Source organism: Gadus macrocephalus, chromosome 3, assembly GCF_031168955.1.
Source record: "Gadus macrocephalus chromosome 3, ASM3116895v1".
NCBI classification, from domain to species: Eukaryota; Metazoa; Chordata; class Actinopteri; order Gadiformes; family Gadidae; genus Gadus; species Gadus macrocephalus.
In genome coordinates, this window is record NC_082384.1 from 14859628 (window position 1) to 14886264 (window position 26637).

Consider the following 26637-nt stretch of genomic DNA (forward strand, 5'->3'; position numbering starts at 1 on the left):
CGAAGAAAAAAGATGTCCATCCAAGGTCAAACGCAATGTAAATATAGACCAACGTCACAACAGAGGAGAAAAAAAGAGGGGAGTGAAAGAAAAATATTTTATCTTCTGCATTTCTCTGTTGGCTCACCTGGAGATCTTGCTGCGAAGGGAGAGAGCGAGAAGAAGAGCAAAGAGGATATGAGGATAAGAACAGTCACGTGTGTGTTTATACCATTCCAACGGTGGCCCAGAACAGAAAAGTATCGGCAGGGACATGAATAAATCAACGTGTAACATCAAGATCAAAAAACTGATCTGGGAAAAAGAAACAACGAATTAAATTATGTATTTTTCCTACGGAATTACCAAAACTGATCGTAACTGCACAGATCAGCATCTTATACTTTCATGTTTCAATATTATTTTGGTAATATTACACATTCCTTTAGTCATGTTTAATTTGGGCATTTATTACAGAGAAGGATGAATCAATAAAAGGAAGATGACACAATTAAGGAGAAAGTGAATCACTCTTTCACTCATTCTTACATGAATGAGACAGAATACCGGCTAAAGCCTGCCTCCATTTTTTGTGTTTAACATTTTGAAATGTTTCACCATATTAACACCTTTTGTCCATCCATAAAACGAAATGCATAATTATTGCACAACTAAAAATTGTTAAGCAGTGTCTGAGGGAGTATTATTTGGAGATGGTTGATCATCCCGTTCATTCTCACTACTTGTAACTAGCAAGAGTGTGAGAGTGTGAGAAAATTATGAGATTCAAGAAGCAAGCAAACGATTGCTGGATCTCACATTATCCATCTATTGTGCTATCCTCATCTATCTGTTATAACCTAGTTGGTGCTGGTTGTCACCATACTCTTTCATAGCGTTCCGTGAATCAATCCAAGCCACTGTTATGTGTGTTTATCTGACAGATGATAGACCTGGAGAACTGAATGGAGGCAGGCTTTGAACTTCTTGAGTCAAGAAGAGGTTGGAGAGGGGGAGAATCAAGAACGCACACAGAAACAGCCTAGGCTTTTCTGCAACGTGACACGGCTTGCATGTCCACATGGCTGATCGTATGTAACATTCTCTGATGACACCACACTGAACCCCCATCTTTAAAGTCCAACGGAAAATCAGGGGATCTACAATAATGCCATGTGGAACACCAGTGAAATAGTCATGAAATGACTATAGTCCTGTACATGAAATAGTCCTGTACATGAAATAGTCCTGTACAAGAAATAAAATGAATGGAGGAACCAAGGAACGGATGAAGGGAGCAGGAGGTGATCGGAGAGATGCTGGGTCCCTTCAGGGTTTACAATGGGCTCACCTGGGGACCTTGCTGTTAATAGCGGAAGGAAAAGGTAAGAAAAAAAATAAAGCAAGGATAGATATGTAAGGATAGTAGGATTCATTGGAATGTAGAAAAGGGACCAAAACATCAGCAATAAACACAGAGACACACGGATGGAAACAAATGTTGACCCTCGCTCACCTGGAGATCTGGCTCCTGCAAGAAACACATTAACAAATAACACAGAGAAAGAGAGGCGTTCAGTTCGTCTTATCACTAAATGCATCACACCATCCATATTGATTTAAAACAAACCCATGTGTAGTTTAATACAGGCTGTTCCTTGTTTTCACTGCTAAAATGTGTCCTGGTCTGAAATACAATCCAAACAAACATCTCCCATTTCAACAATCACCGTGTCCTAGTTTGATTACGTCCCTGATCTATGGGGATTAACACATGTGTGGTACCACTCACCACCACAAGCGGCTGCTCTTTTCATGTATTATTTTTTTTTACAAAGTAGCATTATGAAGGAGAATCACAAATAGCAGACTTGGGAATCCTCAGAAGATCCATGCAGAGATAGAACTCAGACAGATGAAAAGAAAACCCACAAAATGAAATCAATAAAACTGATTTGATTTGAATACAATCCCCAGAAATAACATTTATATTCAGTCAACAACAGAAGACCGATAAGCCAAAAGATTGAGAGAGAGACAGAGAGAGGGTCAGAGAGACAGAGAGAGAGACAGAGACAGAGTGAGAGAGGGAGAGACAGAGGCAGAGAAAGAGAGACAGAGAGAGAGAGACAGAGACAGCTTCACGTTTCCATCTGAAGGTGAAGCGAATCTTTCGAATGGTGGCAAAAAAGAAACTCGAATTAGGTGCGTTTCCATTAAGTGGATAGAGCGGAAAACTACACACATTCCAGGGCTTGTCGTATCCTTTTGATAACCTGCTCTCTCTTAGGTCCTGACATATAGTGGAATTGCGTTGTTGTTTTCCATCTCAAATGTTTTTTCTTTGATCAGAGCAAGGAAAAGTTTTATTCACATCTATTATTCACATTGGCCATCTGTTCCATGGACGTATTTAGACAGAGACAGAGATAGAGAGACTGAGAGAGGGACAGAGACAGACAGAGATAGAGAGACTGAGAGAGGGACAGACAGAGACACAGAGACTGTGACAGAGACAGAGACATGGACAGAGACAGACAGAGATAGAGAGACTGAGAGAGGGACAGAGACAGAGACAGAGATAGAGAGACTGAGAGAGGGACAGAGACAGACAGAGATAGAGAGACTGAGAGAGGGACAGAGACAGAGACAGAGAGACAGAGAGAGGGAGATATTCAGTCTAGCTCCAGGGCTCCGGCTGAATTCCGGAAGGAATGAGGCCAGGCTGGGTTCACGCTCTCTGGGTCTTACCTGGGGAGCGGGCTGCGCCACTGACGATGCCTCCATTGTGATTCTCGCTGAAGGTGAAGTCCAGGGAGGTGCGGGGCTTGGCAACAAACTCTTTCCTGGGTTTGCTGGACGCATCCCTTATTCTGAGAAGGCAGTGCAGACAAGTCAGCACACAATCACGCTAATGTTTCCGTCCTAAGGCCCACATGGAGGAGAGGAGAGAGATCTGAGTGGCGCCGGTACCCACCTCTCCTCGATCTTGGTGGACACCTGAGTCAGGATCTCTGTGGCCCGGCTGTGGTACTCCACCTGGGCCTGGACCAGAGCGGCCAGCTGGCTCACCTGCTCGATTTGCTGGAGCGGACACAGGAGGGGAAGGGAGGACCGTGATGCGTGTGGTGCAGCGCGCGGCGCCACCGTGTGAGGCGTGTGGAGAGACACAGCTGTTACACAGTCGTCCGATTCAACAGCTTAAACCAGTCGGTCATCCGGGCTCACTTAAAGGCTGATGTGAAAAGGTTTAGGTTTGTGGGAACTCAGTTTACATGATATAATATAAACCTTACATTTCCTCAACTTTATACTGATTTATAACATTAACAATAAGCTGAAAATACAATTCCACATAAATGTACACTTGTACAAACTTCTTTAGCTTTTTTCAAATAGTTCTACTGTGGTACATTTCTTGCTTTATTCAACCCGTTTTCAGTGACAAAACAAAATAAATCGTGAACAGTAAACCAGCCATCAGCTCAGACTCAAGAGTTGGTCTACAGGGCAAAGCTGGTTTCATTGTATGACGGTTCAATCAAATTAGGAGATGGAAGAATGAAGAAGAATGGAATCTATATAAACTAAGATATGTTTCTGTGTATTGACGGTGAGAGTGGTTGTGGGTTGGACCACAGAGCCCGTATTCCTTACGTCCCCCTCCAGTATGTTGAACATGCTCTGCTCAGCGATCTCCTTGGAGTCATCGAACTTCTCCAGGGCCTGCTTGATCTCGTCCTCGCACACCTTGCCCTGGCGCTTCTTCTTGTAGTCGAAGTCCAGGCGACGGCCCTCCAGCTTCTTAAGATGGTGCTGCAGGAAGGATACGGAGGTGAGGAGAGAGGAGGGAGGCCAGAGGATGCTGGAGACCACTCACTAGTAGTTTAAATGATTTACCAAAGGAAAGTTCCAGGATTCATGTCCCATCTGAGTATCAGCTACAAGTTCATTGTTTTTCTCATTCCATAAGTTCAATTTGATTAAATAAGAATTCATTAAGCAATTAAAATAAATAAAAGAGTACAAATAAACAAATAGCTGCATACATGAGTAGAAGAAATGAAAGATAAACCAAGAATGTAAATCTAAACATCATTGATAGTAGAGGGAAAGATAACACTCAGTACACAAGTATAATGTGCTGTGGAAGGATGATTGGCAAATGGCCTCATCTTGTTCTCATAAGAAGGCTTCAGAGGTGACAAGGCCAGCTGGAGGGGAGGTTCTGCAGGGCCTCACCTGGACCTCCTTCAGGTCCTTGTCGTGGAGGTTCTGCAGGGGGTCGATGAAGTTCTGCTTCACCTCGATGTCCAGAGCGTCCTTCACCTCCCCAAGCTCTCGCATGGCCTCCCCGGCGTCGATCAGAGCCAGGCCTTTAGAACACACACAACAACACCACACATACACGAGCGCACAACACACACACACACACACACACGCGCACAGCACACACACACACACACACACACCACACACAAACACACACAATCAAACACTCGCACAACACACAGACAATCAAACACACCCACACACACACACACACACACACAGACACACACAGACACACACACACACACACACACACGCACACACACACACACACAATCAATCTGTTAATACATTTTCTCATAACAGTTTTGCTCTGTGTTTGAGGTCAAAATGTCATGATGCAATGTCCCTTCAAAAATAAGAGTAATTCCCAAAGACCAAATCAATATTTTCTATATTTTTTTGTTTAAGGGTATACACTGTCCCAGCAGTGTTCATTTATAATGTCCTCTAACTAAATAAAGATTTTCATACACCTAATCTAAAAAGGACTGCAGTATTTTGCATGGCCCCTCTAACAGATCCCCCTATCCCGGGCATGGTCCCAAGTTGGACTGGTCTAGAACCACAACTGGTTCTTACCAAAGTTAGACTCCTCCCCCAGCTCCCTGCCAAACTTCTGCATGGAGTCCCCCAGGACGGTCTCAGCCTGGGTGTAGCCGGGGCCCTTCTCCTGGCCCCTCATCCTGGACATGGAGTTAATCATGCTCATCTTGGCCCTGGTGGCTGTGTGGAGGGGAGGTGGGGAGGAATAACAGTGAGTCCACCACCAGAAACACAATGCTCATCTGTTGTCTGATCACCCATGTTATCCATGGGACAAAGGTCATAGGCAGAGAGCGATATGGTCCTCCAAGGAATGTGATAACTCTGCATTTTTATAAAAACAGCATGTTTAGAAAGTGTAATTTACATTGATACAGATGATGTATTGGTCCACCACACTAAGCAGTAGACGTCTGACTCTGTTTTTTGTTATGAGAGTATTTTCTTACAGAAAAAGTTTCCTATTCTACGGACTTCGTCTACACGTCGTAGGAATGGCCCGTTCCTTCATACCTGGGTTTGGCTGGAGGTACTCATTGGTCTTGGTCATAATGTCCATCACAGCCCTGGCGGTGGTATCCACCTTCTACTGACCACCACCAGAGAGGAGCGGGGAGGGGGGAGAGGAGAGGAGGTAGAGGGGAGGAGAGGAGAAGAGGTGAGAGGAGGGAGGAGGAGAGGAGGCAGAGGATAGGAGAGGAGAAGAGGTGAGAGGAGGGAGGAGGAGAGGAGGCAGAGGATAGGAGAGGAGAAGAGGTGAGAGAAGGGAAGAGGAGAGGGGAGGAGAAGAGAGGAGAGAAGGGAGGAGGAGAGGAGGAGAGGAGGCAGAGGGGAGGAGAGGAGAAGAGGTGAGAGAAGGGGAGAGGAGAGGAGGCAGAGGGGAGGAGAGGAGGTGAGAGGAGGGAGGAAGAGGGGAGGCAGAGGGGAGGAGAGGAGAAGAGGTGAGAGGAGGGAGGAGGAGAGGAGGCAGAGGATAGGAGAGGAGAAGAGGTGAGAGGAGAGGAGGCAGAGGGGAGGAGAGGAGAAGAGGTGAGAGAAGGGGAGAGGAGAGGAGGCAGAGGATAGGAGAGCAGAAGAGGTGAGAGAAATGAGGAGGAGAGGAGGCAGAGGAGAGGAGAAGAGGTGATGGAAGGGAGGAGGAGAGGAGGCAGAGGAGAGTGAGAAGATGTTATGTTAAAGAGCCAAATTCTGAAAAACATTAAAAGGGGGCCGGCTCCTAGCTAAAAGTTACTGGGTTTGACCCACAATGTCCACAGTCTAGCTGTAGGCATATCCAGAAAATCATGGTAAGTCTGCTAAGTCTGCTAAAAGTGTCTGCTTAAGGCACAAATGTGATTTGATCCTCATTGTCTGCAGTTTAGCTGTCGGCATTAGTCATGATTAGTCCTTTTTATTTCTCTGAAGATGCCGTGCCCCTACCAGGTCCTAATGACATGTTCCTACAAGTTCAAAGATAGTCGATTTGGATAAAAGCACCTGCTAAATGACTTAGTAACGATTGAATGGAAAATAAAACTCCATTATTGTTGTAGGACTACCAATGTGTTTTAAATATTATTTTTACCACCACACGGGGGAGAGAACGAGGCGTGTGTGTGCTTGTGTGTCTCCACTATCGAGGTGTGCCAGGTGGCTACAGCTCCTCAACAAATAGCTCCACATGGTTCAGCCTCGCCTCACGCCTGTAATGGAACCACTGACCATTAGAGGTCGCCCACGCACGAAGACACATGACGCGACGTTGCAGTAACTCGGAAAAGGCGCTTTGAGCACCTTGAGTTCAAGGCGCGTTCACATGCCCTTCCCTAAATGTCTTATTGAGTTAACATTGACACATTTGTTTTGCCCTCGCACCTTGCAGGTGCTCACATGTATCCACTCCCTCGCACCACCAAGTGGGCAGCTGAGGAGTCGCAGCTGGTACTGAGCGTGAAAGACTTCAGCATAATGCTGTAGCACTAGGTACGGGGAACCCCATAACATTGGAGCAACAGGTAAGGGGTACCCCCATAACACTGGAGCACTAGGTAAGGGGGACCCCCATAACACTGGAGCACAGGATAAGGGGGACCCCCATAACACTGGAGCACTAGGTAGGGGAGACCCCCATAACACTGAGCACTAGGTAGGGGGGAGCCCCATAACACTGGAGTATTAGGTAGGGGGAGACCCCGCTAACACTGAGCACTAGGTAGGGGGGACCCCCATCACACTGGAGTACTAAGTAGGGGGGTCCTTACACTGGAGCAAAGGATGGCTGCTAAATGACTAAAAGGTAATTGTCAATAGACAGTAAGTGTAAGTAAGTTTTTTAGGTCGCCAGGTGGATGGAGAACTTGCCTTTTCCATCTCGGTGAAGTCATAGTCGAGTTTGGTGCCTTCTGCCCCCCCGACCTTTTCGCTCACTCGCTGCAGAAAACAAAACAGAAATGAACAAGGTTAATATTCATGCATTTAATGAATTATTAATGTTGGTTTGTGGGGTAATAAATAGCGACAATCTTGAGCTGGTAGGACACAGAGGTATTTTCTCTTTCTGCCACACAAATGCAAAAAGAAAATGGATCAATCATTGCAAAAAATACATTTATGAAAAGTAGTAAATAAAATATGATGGACTGTTGCTAGCCTAGCCGAGCACCACTGTGGCTCACAGGTTCCACAGGGGAAACACCACACATCTTACATTCATCATTTCCGTTGACATTTATCGTCCATTCACACATGGGGGGCAAAGCTACGATAAGCTAGCTTGAGCTCTTTGCTCAGTGTCTCTGTTTCCTAGTTGAAATACAGCGAGAGAGACAACAACATTGGTTTGTGAGGCGTCGATGTGCTAATTACATGTAGAACGACATGAGTGGGTGTAGTGGAAAGCAGGTAATTAACGGCCCTCGTCTCGTTCCTACACGAGGTCGTCGTAGACTGCACCGCCCTTTAATCATGAAGGGGTAAGATAGTGTGCGCTTTGCTCAGCAGGGAGATGGTAGGGCGTGTTATTCGACAGCGTGGTACAACTTTTATACTGCATTAAGATTATATATACTGTATATAACCCTGGATGATTGATATTGACTTGAACGTGTCTTGCAAATAAGCGGATGCAATATGGAACACTGATAGAAATCTGTGATTTAACTATGAGAAAATAAACAACCACACCCTGAACATACCAGGGTTTCTTTTCCCCAAAAATTGCAGGCCAAAACAACACAGGCAGCACAGACATTGTTAGGAGAAATCGGAAAATAGCGATAGATGGAGAAAGTGATTTATTCATTAGACACCTGGTAATTAAATAAAGTTCAAACAAAAGCGACCCCTGCAGTGAAAATATTGAGAATGGCATATTAACCCCCACTGAGAGCGCTACAGGAATGCACGTTTGTTGATAAACCCTGAGATTGAGTTTCTGAGGATAATTATACACGTGTTTTTGTACGTACACACAGCTGTGCTCAGAGCTCATCACGGTGCACAGAGGAGCACTTCAGTCTTAGTGGAAGAATGCAGAAAAAGGGTCAGCTCAGGTGACCAATTCTCCTTGTTCTTCCCTCAATGGTCCAAGTCAAAAACAATTCGTCCAAGTTGGGGTCAGCCTTTTTTTAATCCCAGTAAAGAAGCACACAATCAAACAGAAACGAGCATCACTACAGCTCATTAACAACAGGTCTATTGTCTCACGTTGTCTCAGGTCCGCGGATATCCACCTTCTCCACCCCATCAGGACCAATCTCCGGTCCTGGGGAGACAGAGCCTTTGCTGCAGCCGCCCCCTCCCTCTGGAATGCCCTCCCCAACGACATCCGCAATGCCAACACTCTTTCATCCTTAAAAACAGCCCTCAAAACACGCCTTCCCACCATTGCTTTTAAACTTTAAACTTTCTGCTTTGTTTGTTGGTTTTCGCTTGGTTTTTATTTATGCTATTGTGAAGCGTTTTTGAGCATTGGGAAAAGCGCTATATAAATTTGATGTATTATTATTATTACATAAACAGTAGCAGTGTGGAAAGAGGGAAAGGGGAGGAGTTATCCATGGAGGAGTGGTAAGTACACGGGAAAGACACGCACACGAAAGACGGAGGTGACTTTGGGCTTTCGATGATTGTTTGAGCCAACCCATGGAATTACTTTGGGCTTTGGCCCTGGGTGCCCTACTCCCACCACCCCATTACGGCTGTCTGTCTGTCTGTCTGTCTGTCTGTACGGTAAGCTCCAGCGGCTCAGCCCCTGCCCAACGCACCACCTCCAGGTCTGTCATCAGCGGCGGAGCGACAGTGATCTGACACGAGCAGGACAGGCCGCTGCCCTCGAACGGCGGGGGGAATGGGCACGGAGCGGGGGGGACTGAGGGGGGAGGCTGGGGGAGGGATGGGGGAGGGAGGAGAGGACATCACGACACTAGGCGAAGGAGCAGTGCGGACACACTGAGGAACTCGGTGACCGAAAGTGGAAGAAGGATCTCTCTGTTAGAAATGTTCTTCTTTGACGAATGAAAGAGAAGAAAGTATTTCAGAATACATGTATTTTTTGTGCTTTTAATATCACAACAGGACTGGGGGCGATATAGAATAGTAACAATAGCATCATACTGACTTCATGTATTTGCAAAAAAAGAAGAGAAAAGTATGTCAAGTAATTAAGGATGAAAAATAGAGTATATATATTTTATAAAAGACCTAAACATGGGGAAGATCGACATTGGCCCTAGGGAGTGAAACACAATGTGAGATAGAGAGGGGAGTGAGAAGCGAGTGAGAAGGTTCTATGACTAAGCCAGGTCTTTGTTAAGATTGACACTACGCACTACGCACTGGCACATGCACACTTACACACTTACACACACCCACACACACACAGATCGCACCACAAGATGCACATTCGCACCCTGCACAGTTTGGTGCTCAGTCCTACAGTTCCCGTCAGCGGCGCCTCCTCAGCCTCACTACGATGTCTTCAAAACTGCCACCAGCCTGTTGCCATGACGACGGGCACCTGCCTGCACTGGGCTCATATCTGACTGCGTGCCTCTCTGTAGGCTATGTAATATTCCCCTCGGTCAGAATCACTCACACACTCACTCACACACACACACACACTCACACCTCTGCCCCCATGACACCTCACCACTGTAAATGTACACACCTCCCCCCCACCACTCCCCCCAGAGAGTTTGTTCATGTTTGGCGATGACTTCCTCATTCGGAGGACAGAAAGCAGATATGAGGTGTGATCTGCATGGAACCAGCACCGGGGCAGAATGAATGAATGAATGAATGAATGAATGAATGAATGAATGAATGAATGAATGAATGGTACATTCTGTCTGTGGAGGGCTGGTTGTGAGGAGGCTGTCTGGAGTCTGAGCACCAGATTGATGAAGGCTGGACCTGGAATCGAATAATAATAAGAGGATTGCAGAACGGATGTGGTGGGGACGGCCCTGCAGCGCAGAAACAATCATTCTTGTTGACAGGACGCACTTCCACAAACGTGCGTTTCTTTCAAAGTTCAGTTTTGTTCAAATTGTATTCTATAAATATATACATGCATGTATTTATCTGTTTAGGAAAGTCTGTTTTTGACAAACATCGATATTTCTCATTGCAGTTGTTCTAAACCGTGGGATTAAAGTTGTCTAGTTAAACTGCTATCAATCCCTCGGGTTAGTGACTGTGTGCATAGGGACAGCACTGAGTTTCAGTATTCCTTTCAGCCTTTCCCCATTGATCTGGTTCTGGAAGCACTGCAGGGCGTCAATGTCCGTAAGTCAATAGGAGACGATCATTTGGAACCTTTTTTTTCCTGTGATTATCTGCACCGTTCATTAAAGAGCAAATCATATGCATATTTTGAATCGTTCCATTTCCTCAGTGTTTGGAAGTAGGCTCACTTGGCTCCTTTGCATATGGGTCGAGACGGTAGCGATCTCAATAACTACCATCCCATTTCCAAGTTGTCCTTTCTTTAAAACATTCTGGAAATGATTTAGGAGCACCATTTAGCTGTCATTACATTTTTGGTATATTTTTTTGTTTAGATATCACATTGGCAACCACATCGGTAAACTGCTGCAAAAGATTGGCTTTTTTTTTAAAGATAAATACAAAAACTTATAGGGGGAAGCTGTTGGAAAAGGATTGCCGAAACAGTTTTTATTTAAGTTTCAGATTTGGGGGTCATTTCTAGTTAGGCTGCTGCCTCTACACTTCTGATTATGTTCACCCTTCCGCACTCAGGTTGAATCAGTTAACTTCTTGCGATAGTCACAATACTCATCACTGTATCCTACATGATGAGGTCGCTGGGTCTCCTCTGGCTGAGAGTCAGACAGATTTACCATTGGGATTTTTGGTCAGATCTATGAACGTTTGTTCCCATTACAGACATTAACTGTCTAATGTCTGATAATTTATGTACCTCATGCCACGACGACCTTGGAAGGATGGCATTAATATATAATAAATATATCTATCTATCTATCTGAATTAGTAATTTTACACCAAATAGTCTGCTGAGCGACTAATAGTAAAGCATTTTATTTGACAATACAAATGCTGCTTCTCCCTAACCCTAGGAGAAGGAACTGGATTATCACCGTGGGCAGGAGCCATCTTGGATGTGAATAATCCCGGCGTCACTCTTTAGCTCCATGGTGAAGGAACCTTCAGCCTTTAACTTTTGATGGCATAACCAGATGAGCCTCTTACGGCTCTTTAGTGCTGCTTCCTTCTCCCTCTTCCTAAGGCGCTACGGCGTCCTGTAAAGGACAAGTTAGTCATTCATGAGGTCTATATTTAGAACACTTTGGATGGGTTGGATGGTTCCTTCCTCTACAGATAAACGACAGTTTACTCTTCAGCACGAGATATTACGGTTCAACAACTCAGATGTTGAGTTGTTGCTGTTGTGAACCATTTTTTAAATGAAAATTTGTAAAAAGTATTTGTAAAAAGTATTTACAAATACTTTTTAATATCAAAGTATTTACAAATACTTTTTAATATCAAAGTATTTGTAAATATTTGTTCTTTGTAAAATGTGGTGATAGCCTACGGAAATGGGATTAAATAAATGTATGATATAATATTCTTAATGAAAATCATGAACCAATATTGTTAATAGATGTTGCTCATAGCAACGTTCTGATGTCTTTGGCGATTATTGGTAGGAAGAAGATATGATATTGTATTTCTGCTTTACAGGATTATTCAGGCTGAAGGACTGACAAACAATTTTCTTATGGTAAATTGGCTTCATTTAGGGCTTTTTATACCATTCTCTACTCAAAGCGCTTAAGTATTGCATTCACCCTTAACATTCATATCACAATCACCCATTCATGCACACATTCACACACCGATGGCGGTGTCAGCCATGCAAGTTGACAGCCAGCTGGTCGAGAGCAGTTTGGGTAAGGCATCGTGCTCAGGGACACCTCGAAACTCGACACAGCTAGGAGAACCCGGGGATCGAACTGTCAACCTACCGGTTACCAGCCAACCCTCTCTATCTCCTGAGCCACATGCCTCCCACAATCATCTACGGAAAATGATGAGGTCAGATTTTCCTTGACAAAAATAACAGCATGATTAGCCTCATGATATAATTGGAAAGATTTGCCACTGAATACAATGTGCAAGTGTCCTATCCTTAGAACAAACCCCATACGTTCAACTAATATAATTCAGGAAATGTTCTACGGTAAAGTCTGTCGCACCTATAATCTTGTTTTTGTAAACCAACCACAAGATAATCAAACATCTCTGCCAGCCTGTAGCAGACAAAAACAGACACAGACACAAACACAGACACAGACACAGACACAGACACAGACACACTCTCTATCTCCCTCTCTGTCCACAGTCTATCATAGATATGGCTCTAACAAGCGTGTCATCGAGTAAAAGGCAGCAGCCCCTTCCATAATTTACTACTGAATAACAGCGTGCTGCAGCGCAAGAATGCTCTGTTTATGCACGCCGCTGTTGGAAGACTAATTGAGTTGTTTTTACGGAGACACAGAGGAAGATAAAACTACCCGCAGAGAGATCCAAGGCATTGTGGAAAAAAAAGAAAGGCAGTTTTGAAAGAAAGTAAGGAGTCACAACAAGCCAAGGGAATAAATGATAGAGGAAAAAGAGAGAGGGAGACTGATTTTCAGCAGGAAAAGATTGAGGCCATTGTGAAATAACTAGACTCAAGGAAATCGGTAGACAAGGGGAAGAAAAGTGCCAGCAGTGGAGGGTGAGACCAGCAGGGGTGAGGAGAAAGGTGGACCCAACACTGTAGTTGCTGCCTTAAGTTATTGTGAGGCAGCGAATAAGAGAGAAGACCTCCCTCCCTCCCATAACTTCCACCCTGGCCACAGCCGTCAGCCCGGAAGGCCGTTTATAACTGGGCAGACAAGATGGAGAAGGACAGTCCAGCATTCTTCGGTGATACGAGAGAGAGAGAGAGAGAGAGAGAGAGAGAGAGAGAGTGCGAGAGAGAGCAAGAGAGAGAGAGCGAGAGAGAGCGAGAGTGAGAGAGAGAGAGATTGCGAGAGAGAGCGAGAGTGAGCGAGAGAGCCGCTGGAAGGACGAAGAGGGGACTGCGTGTATGGGCTGCAGGCAGTTGCCATAAATCTGTGGCCAAGTGCAGATAACCATGACACCCCCAATCCTCTCCTCCTCCTCCCTCCTTCCTTGCAGCAGATCTGGGCTCTTTGTATTCCTAGCGTTGCCTGTTTCCCTCCCTCCTCTTCTCTGGATGAGCCCAGACCGCGTCACTGCTGGTCCGACCCGGCCCCCCTGGCACTACTGGGGAGACTCACGTCAGTGTGGCCATCGCACAAACTGAAACCCCACAACCCCCACCAGCTCCACCACCATCACATCACCACCCCAATCATCATCACCCTCACCACCATCACCCCCATCACCAAATCACCACCCCCGTCCCTATCACCATCACCAGCACCACCGCTACCACCATCAACATCACCGTCCTCATCATCCTCATCAGCATCGTCACCACCACCATCGTCACCACCACCACCTCCACCATTGGTTTCCTTCCCTCCCGATCTTTCTGCCCTTCAAGGAGAGAGGACGCGGCCGATGCAGCAGTAGTGGCTCCTTATTCTGCGTGCAAGAGACCCCCCACCCCCTCCCCCTTCCCTCCCCGAGCGAAACTAGATGTGATATACAACTGGCTGATGTAACAAGTTTGGGGGTGAATCATTGGCCAGCAGTGATAACGTCACAATGCATATCTTCCTCGTTGAGGGCTGAGTCATGGAGTGCGGAGGACCCATGTGCGTCTTTACTGCTGACACAATGGACCACGAAAGCAAGCTCTCTGATAGGTCACTTGAAAATCAGCTCGTAAATCCAGAGAATATATTCGGAAAACAAGGAAGGATTTATTTTTGATTTAAAAATAGACAATGATGCAAAGATATTCAATGCAAACTTAATCACACAATCGATTAACATAAGAAAATAAAAAAATAACTAAAACAGAAGCACAGAAGCAATTATAAAAGACACATATACCTGACTTCAGCACCATCAGAAGAGTATTACACAATGTTTGGACTGATAGCACTATATAAAAACAATCTCCAACTATCTCTCTCTAATACATATTCTCATATCAGACATATCAGTTATCATTGTTTTATTGTGTACTGTGTATCGTTGCTGCTTAGCGTGGAAGCACACAGGAAGTTGTTAATTTCAAGTGTGTGATTTCAATTGTGATTGGATACAATTATTCAGTATGTTCCTGAGCAGCGATCCCAAGTTCTGGGCAGAAATGGAAGTAAACCATTTGTTTTATGGTGTGTTATTGTCATCCTCTTGGACGAGTCCGATATGCAATGTGCTTTAACCAACAGTATAATCTGAAGTAAGGAATTAACACTAGCATGATGAGAAAGACATTTCTGATTTGCGAATGTGATGAATGTGATGATCAATAGACACCAACTAAAGCTGTGGTTTCTCACATTGGACGGAAATTTGTCATTTCACAACAGTGTACCGAGAAGTTTTACTTTTCAAACATAAGATAAATAATTCACTTTGTATGTCACCAGTCTTTAACTGTCTACAGTTTTTACTGACGCTCCAAGATATAGGTTGCATCCAATTAGACACATACATGATTTAAGATTGATGGTCATTTTACTGACTAACGGTCTATCGAAAACGGTGTGGTCTTCACCCAACACTAGTTGACAAGGTGCTGCTGAAACTGCCTTACCAAGAACAAATATAACCCTTTAGAATACTCAAAACCACTCCGCCATCATGGTAATCAATAGAGCTGATTCCTCCTCTTTAAAAATAGAATTGCCCATTCAGATGGCTGGATCAATCTCAGCTTCCATTAGTGTCCTGGGTCAGACAATAGCAGTAGAGGTTATTAATAGGTTGAAAACACCAAAAAAAATCTGAATGAAGAGGTCACGCACAAAGACATGCACAGGAGCACACACACACACACACACCCGCACACACACACACACACACACACACACACACACACACACACACACACACACACACACACACACACACACACACACACACACACACACACACACACACTCCTATACAGGGGTCTATTAGGGGACGATTATATCAATAATAATAACAATAATAGCTTGAAGAACTAATAATAATTGAATAATTACTTTGCATAGAGCCTTACAAGAGACCCAATTATGCGTCTGGAGCATATGCTTCGGCCCCAGAGGACTAGCAGGAGAAGAGAGCCGTCTCCAAGAGCCGGCCTTATCTCTTACCTCTTATCTCTGCAATGTAACTCTCTGAACACTGTGACTGAAACCATTACCCGAAAAAATAAAACTCGTCTCCCATCTTATTTTCTACGAGCAGCAGAGGAACCGTTGCTGGTTCTGGCCCGATGGCCCCCGACTGCTAATCTGCGGATGCATCCACACAGCCGGCAGCTCGCGCACCGCTAGCACTGTTAGCGCACGCTGCTAGTGCACGCTGCTAGCATTAGCGTCAGTGACGCCGTCGGTCACATGGAGCTCAATGTGAGACAGCACCTCCCCGCCCCACCCTGGTCAGTCTAATCCTGGCAGGGCACATGGAGGCCTGTGCTTTAACTGTTCCCGGGGCGGGGAGGAGATTAAACAACGCCAGCAGTGATTAGCATGGTTATTAGCGGCGCAGGGCAGCAACTGGACAATAGCAGGGGGAGCAGGAGGGGGGAGGGGGGGGGGGGGGGTGACCGCTCCGGGGGAGACGAATCGTAGAAGGAGGAGGAGGAGGGGTCCTCCCTGACCAAATCTCAACCCCCAACGCCCAACCTCCCCTACACGCCCTGCTCCTCCATTACAGGCTCCTCCTTCTCTCCGCAGAGGAGGACGGGCAAGACCAGGAAGGAAGCAAGCCCATATATGGTGTGCATGGAGGAAGAGGAGGAATTCATTCTTACTTACTCATGCTGGTGCCCAAGGGGAGGAGGGGATGTGAGGGAGAGGAAGAGGGAGAGGGAGAGAAGAGGGACAGGGCTCCAGCGCGCTAATCTCTGGCTTCTTCTCTCCTCTCCTCTGCTCTCCATGTCCTGATTAGAGGGTATTTTACCCAGACAACGTGGCGGAGCTCGGTGAGGGATTAACACCTTACAGCACAGCACAGCCCCTGTCTCTCTGTGCCTGCTGCATTCTGAGGGGGAGCACACGAGGACACCGCTGTACGGCCCAATCTGCAGGCAGGGGGAGGGGAGAGGAGGACTGCCAGAGACTGAGGGACAGAGAGGGATAGAGTGACAGAGCAAGAGAGAGGAAAGGAGAGAAAAAAAGAGGAAGAGAAAGGAGAGAGACAGAGCGAGAGATGTAGAGGAGAAATAGGAGAGGGGGAAACATGGAGGAAAGGTGAGAGGGAGAGGGCTCATGACTCTGAGTGGGAAATGGCACATGTTTGAATGTCACAAACGGTTTCATAACAAAACCTATGCTTTCATCCAGCTGATTTCCTCAGAATAATATTCATCCCTCCGCTCCTCTCCTCGTCTCCCTACATCAAGGTCTCGGTGTCCTTGACTTCATCATCATGATCATCATCTTATTCCTCATCCTCACATTGCTGACGTTTTCTGCCCCAGTTTTAAAGCAGCCGATGTACTGCTTTTGTTGGAATTCTGAGGTTAAGCTTTTTCTTTATCTTCAGTAAAAAAAATAAAATATATTCTCCCTAGATTATTTCGTTTTTTATTATTTTTGTCTATTCAGATTGTGGGTACTTTTGAGCCTTCTGTTTTAGAGTAATTATAATTAGACAAAGGTGTCCACCAAATGACATTTATTAATTGATACATTCGAATCAGCCCTAACCAAGATCTCAATCATCAATTGCCACAAATAACCTATCCAAATGTGCATCAGAAAAAAACCTGTGTCCAGAACAAACCGGTTGGACACAGCTCCACAACCGCGCGGCTCCGCAGGCTGCGTAGCTCCCCGACCTCTGCGTCTCTCTCTGGTCTCTCTCTCTCGGCCGAGGGAGAGCGAGGCCCATGGGGTGGTAATCTGGTGTGTAAGCCTCTGCCCGGCTCTTATATAACAGGAGGGAGGAAACTCGCGAAGGGAGAGGCTGACGGCTGCACGTGCGGCCGGAGACTCCAGCTGCCACTCCATCATGTGTGCTCATGTGTGTCCCGTCCCATGCGTCCTGCGTGTTTTGACATCTAAATATACACACGCTCTCCATGTGAATGCAAAACAACCTCTGTGAGGCCCCTCTGTGTGTGTTCTGAAGCGGCGCTACGCGGCTGAAACCAAACCACTGAACGAGAACCCGGTCGGCGTCCCCTTCCACTCGATAAATGACAGCAGCGGGTTTTATCTGACGTGTGGCGTGGGCAAATTGACAGAAGATTGCGGTTGAATTATAAGCAGCAGGGGAAGTAAAATGTCTTGAAAATGACTTTTTGTCAAGGTGTTTCAATGGAATTAAATTTGACGCATATATTTATTTTAATGGCTTGGCACACTTGACAGCGTCTGAAGTGGTTTCACACACGTGGATAAGGCAGAGGCCGCGCAGCGGCGGTCGTCCTTATCCACGGTGCCTGGGCTGGCCCCACCTCGGTCGCCGCTCCGTGTGGCAGCCATGACAAGGTGCGAATAACTCAACGTACCCACGCCATCCATGTCAATATGTTCAGTCATGTCATTAGCGCACCATATGACAGGGGGGGGAGATGCCACGCTGCTCAGAATCACACATTCCCCTCTCCCTTTTTGCTTTACATTGTACGCCAGCCGTCCATTTTTGCTAGCTACGTGAAGGGAGCGGTATTAGCTCAGGAGAAGCTGTTGGAACTCAAACAAATCCACCGTTGGGGTCGTGTGGTTTCACTCCTGGTACGTTTACTCTCTGTGACGGAAAGACACCAGTACGAGTGAGTTAAAGATTTCAGGGTAATGGTGAGAAAAAAAGAAAAAGAGAAAGATAAGACAGGGGCAGCGAGACAAAGAGAGGGGAGGCAGGAGCGTCTCCCAGGAGACTGATTCTATCATTCAGATGCAATCGACCGGAGATTGGTAATCGAATGACAAGCAATATATTGATAGCGCTTTTAGTGAATAAGCTTTATCTCTAAATCAAAGAAACAGGTAGTGAAGCGCCATCGAGGCCCTGCAGACGTAAGACATTTTGAAATGTTGTAACATCTTATATTTCCTTTCGGTCATACTCAAGTTTAGAGATCCAAGATGTGGACGTTAAAATTATCATCCGACCACCGTTGATAAAACGTATTTATAGCTCGGTCATGGGTCGGCTGTAGCTCAAGAGGTATAGCGGACTGGCTGCCAACCGCAAGGTTGCTAGCTCGATCCCCAGCGAGTGTCGAGGTGTCCCTGAGCAAGGCACCTAACCCTAACTGCTCCTGACGAGCTGGCTGTCGCCTTGCATGGCTGGCGCCGCCATCGGTGTGTGAATGTGTGCATGAATGGGTGAATGCAACATTGTAAAGCGCTTTGGATAAAAGCGCTATATAAATACAGTCCATTTACCATTTCACATGGGTGCTTTCTCACTGAATCACACGGCAAGAAACGTGAACACGTGCACACAAACAAAGTGGAGAAGGGGGAGGGAGAAGGTTTAAATATTTTAGCACTGTAGTACTTCTTAGCAAAAACTCTCCATTTCTCATTTCCCTTTCATAGCTGCACATCACTGAATCAACTGGGGGAACAGCATAAATAAATTATTTAACTTAAATGGTGGCACACAACATAGAAGGCATTATAATCTGCATTAACCTCCCTGCAGTCCAAGGCAGTAGAACAGTCAATGTATTGATGCCATGGATGCATTTGTCAGTGAAATTGTGAGCTAGAATTGTCTTCTGCTGCATAAAGGTGTGGCAGTGATGGGGGAGGTGTGGTGTCCTGATTTGTTATTTTAGAAGGAAATCGATACACCAAACCGCACATCGATCGACTGTCATGTCGACGGAGAACGAGGGACTTCTGGACACGTTGTGGATAATTAATACTCCTCACCTATACAAAATGAGAATTCACCGAATATAGAAGTGAAACAAAGAGAGGATGGGAGGAGAGGATATAATGATGGCACGCGAGTCAAGGAGGGAGGTGAATGGAGGCGGATGTCCTCCTCAACAGAGAGAGCTAACTAAAGTATACTCCACGGTACACTCCTGTTCGGGGCAGACCGCTAGCAAAGACCCAAAAGGTCCCACCTCCACTCAGGAGCACTCCAGAGGGAAAGTTCTGGCAAACAAAGGGAGAGAGAGTAGCCTGTAATTTGACAAATACCTGACAGCATAAACAACACACACACACGCACAATCAAAGACAAACACACTCCACTTCACCCCAGATCCCTGATGCAAAAATTCCTCTTCTATCTGTTCCAACACAGGTTCCTTTAGGCACAACACCAGACCGACACGAGAACCAATACAAAACACTGCCTCATGGCTGTGTGTGTGTGTGTGTGTGTGTGTGTGTGTGTGTGTGTGTGTGTCGGCATGTTTGTGTCGGTGTGGGAGTGTGTGTGTGTGTGTTTGTACACAAACACTAAGGAAGATGAATTGAACATAAATTCCTGATGGACATGGAGGGGGTGAGGAGAGAGAGGGGAGTGGGGGGAGAGGGGGCCGGCAGAAAGAGGAGGGGAGAAACAGGCTGCCTCGCATCAGCACCAAAATCAATACTGCAGTGAAACCCAACTCCCCCCAGTCCTGAGTCGTGTTACCCACAGTCTGGACGTCACCCGTTGGTTTAACACAACCGTTTCAAGGGTGCGCTTCAGACTGACAGAGAGCCGCAAGTTTTTCCGATCTTTTAAGCGGAAATAAACCATACGGGGGCACATTGAGGCCAAGACTTAAATGGCCAAAACTCATGAATAATTAATCGTTTATCACTTTGTAATTACATATAGCTTTCAATCAGGATCTCAGAAAAACTTGATATGAAGACGAGATCCTAACGGAACGAAGGAAAAATTATTACGAGAATGAAATCGCATCTCTTCCCATTGACTCGTGGCAGATGGTCTCTCTGAATCCACCTACCACGAGCCAGCTATAGGCTGCTATAGGCCATGATTGTTACGTGCTCATGAGCTTAATTTACAGACAGTCATGGCTGCCGTTTAATGTTACCTCAGACATAAATAATAATAATAATAATAATAATAAATTGGATTTCTATAGCCCTTTTGTCGCACTCAAAGCGTTTAAGCTACATGAAAGAGAATTCTCCTGTCTCCACCCTTACGAAACCTATTTCATATAATTAGTATGCTGTTGTGTGAGCCAACCGGACACATGGACCTATCAGAATTCTGCAGATGGTTCATCATATTATGCACAGTGTGTGTGTGTGTGTGTGTGTGTGTGTGTGTGTGTGTGTGTGAGATTAACTGCGCCACAGTGAGTATTGATTAAACTTTTATTAGGTCAGGTCAGGAGTGTGTCTTTCCTTGATGATGTACTATTGGACAGGAAGTGACTCATAGCATTGGCATATTAAAGGAATGTGTATAGCAGCTTATATTATTGGAAGATATTATCTTTCATTGTTTCACTGGCTTTTCTTTTGTAAAATATAATATATTAATATATTCTAGTATGCGTCGTGTACATAAGGCTATCACGGATACCTAGGTCATCCAATGAGCTTAAAATGCACTCAAATAAAAATAAGTTTCCCAAAGAAATGCTAGCATATGTACAAAAAATTAACAGCAAACCGCACTTTTGCAGTCTTTTCCACTTTGTCATCTCTTTTCAAGTAGCTCATACGAAATCAGACACATGCTATTTTCTATCTCACTGAATCACAGATAGTTTAAAGACAGCTATTAAGCTAGCACGCTATGGCAACCGACCTAAACTATTTTAAATTGCTTTAGCTAAAAGCAGACAAAGATAATAGCTCACTGCTTAAGCGTCTGGATAATTAATAACAGTAAATTAGCACAAAGACGACACAAGGAAAACCATAAAAAGGCTCACTCAACCAGGACAAATAGGCAAGATTCATAATAAAACGACAGCAGTCCAGAGAAGCAAGTAACTGGTTATTTATATCTTGCACAACGTGGGGGGATATATTTGATCAAAGTGTGAGAAAGATCACAGTTTACACGTTTATCCAAGCAACACACTCCCTTACACAATCTGCTGTAATCCTCACATCATTCCAATAGATATTTTTCCATGTTTTATTTATGAAGAACGAATGTAATACACACGTATCAATCTAAACATGTAAGGGTTGATGTAAAACCTCGGATAATATCAATAGATACCAGGGACAATTTGTTTAGAAGTATGGAATTGCAGCACAACAATAACAACAAAAGGTTGCGGTTACACGGCTCTGAATCCATACACATGCAGCCACTCGCGTTTACTCACATGGAAAAGTGCCAACAATAAGCATCCCAACATAAGACTCAAGCTTAGAAGCACTTTCTGTCCAAGGAACAAGCAGGAGCTGTGCTTTGAGTTATAAAGACCCTCTCTTGGTGCATTAATAAGCATGCATTTCTTGGCAGTAGTGGATGGAAGTTTTAGTTAGTCAATGCAGCAAGACAAACTTCGAGGACAGTAGGCCCTCTGCAGTCTCTACACAATTTATCTGCTCTCCAGCCAACCTTTTCTGGGGACTTCTTGCATTATAGTGAGAGATACTGTGGCCTCCTCTCAGAGAGCTGGGACACATCAGACGGACGTCACAGGGGGTGGCTGTGAGACCAACTCTGTGAGACCGCCTCTCTATAGGTGGCGAGATGAAGGGAACTGCCGTGCTTGGCTATTCTGCTTCATATGCATGCTGTGGAAAAACTTGCCGTCTGCGACATCAACACAGCTTCAGCCAAAAAGTTTGACCGCTGACATCATTTCCTGAATCGGATCAACAGAGAAATGGAATCCTGGAAACAGTCGATCTTGAGGATTCATTTTTCATCGTTCCTTCAATACACACGTATGAAGCAGTGCTCTTTTGTATTAGAAATAGCAGCATGTGACGGTGCCTCTTTAAGGAGAGTGTCTAAGTGAGTGTCTAATCTCTCATTGAACCCTGTTGGTTGTGATTTGAGGGAAGGCACACACACGTCTTGGAATCAAAATGGCTCCATGAAGACACACCCTGGTCTGGGTGCAATGTTCTGCTGGAGCTGCTCCATCCGTGGATACAGTACTGAGTCAGCTGGGACACACAAACACACACACACACACACACACACACACACACACACACACACACACACACACACACACACACACACACACACACACACACACACACACACACACACACACACACACACACACACACACACACACACACACACACACACACACACACACCATCTGCAGAATCGGGAGTGGCTAAGCGTGCACGTTCATGCATATGGGAATTCTGGCTGGGGCCACCAGTCATTACTCTGCTCTTTTGTCTTGGTGGCACCTAGCGTGGCACACACTGAGGACACAGCTGCCTGCTCCTTCTCCTCTTCTCCTATCATTCCTTCCACTGCTCTTCCTCTGCTCCCTTTCTTTCCACATCCTTCTCCTCCTCATCATCAGTCTCTCCTCCTTTCCATTTCTCTCCACGGACACCTCCTCTTCTCACCAGTCTCTATCTGTCACTTCTCCACCACCTTCTCTCTTCAGTCATTGCACCCCCCCCCCCCTCCTCTTCCTCCCCCTCCTCTTCCTCCCCCTCCCCTCTTCAGACCTTCCATCCCCCACCTTCTCCTCTTGATCATTTCCTCAGTCTCTCCAGCCTTCATACCTCCTCCTTTCAAACTGTCTTCATCTGCTCCTCTTAACCCTCTCCGGGTTCCTCCTCTCATCACATCACAGTCCCCCCGCCATCCTCCTCGTCTTCCCCATCCCATCCTCTCTCTCCATTTCCTTTGCTCTACATCATCCTACCCCTCTGTCGTTTCCCCTCTCTCTTCTCTGTTTACACCTCCACCATTTTGTGTATTGTCTATTTGGCTCTTGCTCATTCTCTCTGTGTCTTGATGTCACAGAGCTGTGGCGCGTATAGGAGGCACAGAGTGTGTCGTTTACGGCGTCGTACGTGCATAATTCATTTGGCGTCTACAATGCATAGCAACAGAAGCGAGAGGTCATGACAGCAAGTCAATTTCTATTCTCTTTCTATCACTTTCACTTTGCGCTGAACAGGATGTGTGTGTGCGTGTGTGTGTGTGTGGGGGGGAGGGGAAGGGTCATGACCCCTGACCCCTGGGCTGTGGAGTGATGTGACTTTTTATCACTCGAACTTCCCCCACCCCAGGGAGACAAGAGACTTTCTCAGCAGTAAATCAAACAGCATGTTGACCTTTCCACTCCCTCCCCCTCTCCCTCCCCCACTCCCTCCCCCTCTCCCTCCCTCCCCACCGTTCCACCACTCCAGAGCACACCGCTGGCTCATTAAAGAGACATGAGGACACTCTGTGTTGAGGACTTTAATATTGATGATCACGGTGAATGTGTGGTGAGGAATGCCCCAGCCAGGCCTGTCGACATGGTTATTGGAGTCGTGCTCGGTTAATTGCAGGGCTGGCCATTATCAGGGATATATGTTCTGTTTAATGGCTGCTCTGTGTAGCATTACGGTATACTACGACCATAACCAGGCGGTAGGATAACACACAAAACCCCAACAGATTATTTATGAGCCTCGATTGAGAAGAAAACCTGACGCCATCCATCCACCATGATTTATGAATATATTCTTCATTATCCTACACTTTTTTGTCATCCGACACTCAACCCTTATAAATCCTTTATTTTAGAAACCAGATTGCAGAAAAAAACAATTGCATCATCGCAGGTTTTGAGGCTTACTGTCTGCAAACCTCCAGCCCTGACTACCCTAGCCTAGCTTGTGTTTCGCTGCAGTGCACGATGCCCAGAATACGTGACACGCAGCACTGAATAAAACATTAGCCATGGCCTGAATACTGATGCGCAGAGAGAGATAGAGAGAGACAGATATACAGAGAGAGACTATGGAAGTAGAGGAGGAGATGGTTGGGAAGGAGTGACAGAGAGGCACCATGCGTCCACTGAGAACCACAAGTCTCTTCCTATCAAAGCCTCCAGAAGGCAGGGCTCTGCAGTAACAGTCGACTATTCACACCCCGCCAGAATCGGCCAGATTCTCGACCACTCAAGTCTTTTCCCAATGGAAAATGCAGCAGATTGAGTCGTTTAAATCTTTGACATGTAGCAAATATGCACCAAGAAATACATGGATGAGGTGCACATTGCCTCTTAGTACACAAAATCCCTCTCATTCTCAAAATCCAATAAACGTTCTAAAATCGTTACATATGAAAGGTATGAATACATTTATACAATGGGGGACCTAAATCCAGCGATCTGATTGGTTCCCAACTGTTGTATAAAGAGCGTATACATAACTGCTATGACGCCCGATCATTTTGTGAAAGTATCACTCCGCGCCTTGAAGAGGAAACCGTTACAAAGTATCGTAAGAAACTTTATCACACGGAGATTTAGCTTGACCATGGAGGAGGTCGTATTTTTACTAGTGTGTGTGTGAAGTCATTTTGCCATAATTTTAACAGTTGTATAAAAGCAATAGCACAGTTCACTGAAGTCTAAAATCGGCGAGTGAACTGCTCCATAGGATAAATGGCCGGCGAACCGCTCTATCGGAGCCTTCTCTCGGAGGGACGCTAAAGTGTGTTGCATAGCGACCGTCGATGCATAGCGGCAGCCAGGAGGGACTACTTTTTTGTATTCTTTAACAAAACGGCTACTTTCTTTTTAAATGTAGTGTGTCTATGACTTTCGTTTCGCCATAACAGTAACCATTGTATAAAAGCAATAGATCACTTCAGTCAGTGGTATGTGCTCACATTATACCACTGTGAAGGGGGTCGCCGGCCCTCCGCTGCGCGTCGGGGCCGGACAACGCCCCTTAACAGTGGTATAATGAGCACATACCACAGCCTGGCGTGATCTATTGCTTAAATATACGACATTACAGATCGGCAGTATAAACCCAGATCCCTGGTGGCCTTTCTTGGTCTGCCAACCATAATCCCAGAGATGCAGAGTCTTTCTGATGGAATTTCAAACAAGGTTTAAAGCCTTCCAAACATGCTAATGCCCTGTTTGTATGAACTTTGTGCTGCTTTGACATTTCAATTGAGTATTTCATTGTAGATCAAACGCTTTCTTAGAAATGAGCTTTCAAGCATCCTACTTTGATAATTCTCTGATAAAGTACTTTAAAACATGGTGACTTCATTTCTTTATTTTGTAATGGGACAAGATGTACAAAGCATGGACGAACTGAAGATATCCTGTTGCGTTTTAAGCTATCAATCGACCCGGTTCAGAGTTTCCAGGTCATTGTTAAATTGCAACGGTTCAAAACCAACCTTTCAAAAGGAGACACTTTCTTTAAATGGACTGCTGCAATTGCTGCAATGCCTTGTCATTTCATTGCAGCAATCGAGACCATTTAATAAAATGTGTCTGTTTTCACAGCAGTGTATTGCCTTCATGTTGGCAGACACACAGAAATACTGTGAGGTTTATAAACGGCCCTGCAGTGGACAGCTGGAGAACACCTTAATCACCGAGAGCCGAAGCAGAGAGACCAGCAGATGGCTGGTCTCACCCCTAACACATGGAAACAAACCAGTAGAGAGACAGGTAGGAGGCATAGCTGGTCTCTCCCCTAACATATGGAAACAAACCAGTAGAGAGACAGGTAGGAGGCATAGCTGGTCTCTCCCCTAACATATGGAAACAAACCAGTAGAGAGACAGGTAGGAGGCATGGCTGGTCTCACCCCTAACATATGGAAACAAACCAGTAGAGACAGGTAGGAGGCATGGCTGGTCTCTCCCCTAACATATGGAAACAAACCAGTAGAGACAGGTAGGAGGCATGGCTGGTCTCTCCCCTAACACATGGAAACAAACCAGTAGAGAGACAGGTAGGAGGCATAGCTGGTCTCTCCCCTAACATATGGAAACAAAACAGCGAAGACTACTGGCCAGTATCCAGGATAGGACCACTGGGATACTTATGTTATGGGTGCACACACACATAGATGTAGGCCCAAATGCACACACACGTGCACACACACACACACACACACACACACACACACACACACACACACACACACACACACACACACACACACACACACACACACACACCCACACACACACACACACAGAGACACACACACACACACACAC

General features: G+C 45.6%; 1 protein-coding gene across 4 annotated transcripts in view; it reads right to left on the reverse strand.

Moving 5' to 3' along the window:
* Positions 1-26637, reverse strand: part of sh3gl2a (SH3 domain containing GRB2 like 2a, endophilin A1) — a 40651-nt gene that overhangs the window by 3700 nt on the left and 10314 nt on the right. The window contains exons 2-11 of one of the 4 annotated variants that reach the window (XM_060047553.1): positions 7198-7266; positions 5371-5443; positions 4894-5037; positions 4222-4355; positions 3637-3795; positions 2957-3063; positions 2731-2852; positions 1496-1510; positions 1331-1342; positions 128-139 (exon numbers count right to left, since the gene is read on the reverse strand). In XM_060047553.1, the coding sequence (XP_059903536.1) occupies positions 128-139; positions 1331-1342; positions 1496-1510; positions 2731-2852; positions 2957-3063; positions 3637-3795; positions 4222-4355; positions 4894-5037; positions 5371-5443; positions 7198-7266 (847 nt within the window). Of the gene's footprint in view, positions 140-756; positions 1511-2730; positions 2853-2956; positions 3064-3636; positions 3796-4221; positions 4356-4893; positions 5038-5370; positions 5444-7197; positions 7267-26637 lie in introns of those variants that run through there. The other 3 variants (XM_060047552.1, XM_060047550.1, XM_060047551.1) reach the window with 3 other exon arrangements.